The sequence below is a fragment of the Acanthisitta chloris genome, unplaced genomic scaffold (genome assembly GCF_000695815.1).
Source record: "Acanthisitta chloris isolate BGI_N310 unplaced genomic scaffold, ASM69581v1 scaffold37482, whole genome shotgun sequence".
NCBI lineage: Eukaryota > Metazoa > Chordata > Aves > Passeriformes > Acanthisittidae > Acanthisitta > Acanthisitta chloris.
Genome location: NW_008659409.1, coordinates 498 through 995, shown reverse-complemented (window position 1 = coordinate 995; position 498 = coordinate 498). Strand labels below are relative to the sequence as shown.

Below are 498 nucleotides of genomic sequence, written 5' to 3'. Positions count from 1 at the left end.
GGTCCTTGAGGGTCACCTGGAGGTTCTGCAGATCTCCAAGGTCACCTGGAGGTCCTTGGTGATCACCTGGAGCTCCTTGAGGCCTCTCCCTGTCTCACCTGGACGTCATTCCGAAATTCCAGGTGTTTTTTTCTCACCTGTGTCTCTCCTCTCCAGCCCCATCACTGTCCACCTGGGTGGTCATGGTCACCTGAAGGTTCCACCTGGCCAAATCCCTAAGGAACAACGTGTCAAATCCTCCAAGATTTTCCCTTTCCCAGGATACAACGAGAGCTCCAAGGATGGAGACCTGATGCTCCTCAAGCTGCAGGTGACGGCTCAGGTGGGGCCACAGGTGACGCCGCTGCCCTTGGCCACCACCTGCCCCGTCCCTGGCACCTCCTGCCAGATCTCGGGCTGGGGATCCATCACCAGCCCCCAAGGTCAGCACACACCTGGGCACACCTGGGAGGGAGGGGCTGGGGGGGCCTTGGGGTCACCTGGAGGGACTTGGGGGAA

At 60.2% G+C, this 498-nt stretch overlaps 1 protein-coding gene across 1 annotated transcript; it reads left to right on the top strand.

Annotated features, from left to right (window-relative positions):
• Positions 1–156: 156 nt before the first annotated feature.
• Positions 157–438, top strand: LOC103797189 (kallikrein-14-like; the record flags this gene model as incomplete). Its single annotated transcript, XM_009069385.1, has 1 exon — positions 157–438. A coding segment is annotated over one exon (282 nt), but the record flags the coding sequence as incomplete, so codon positions are not given.
• Positions 439–498: the final 60 nt, after the last annotated feature.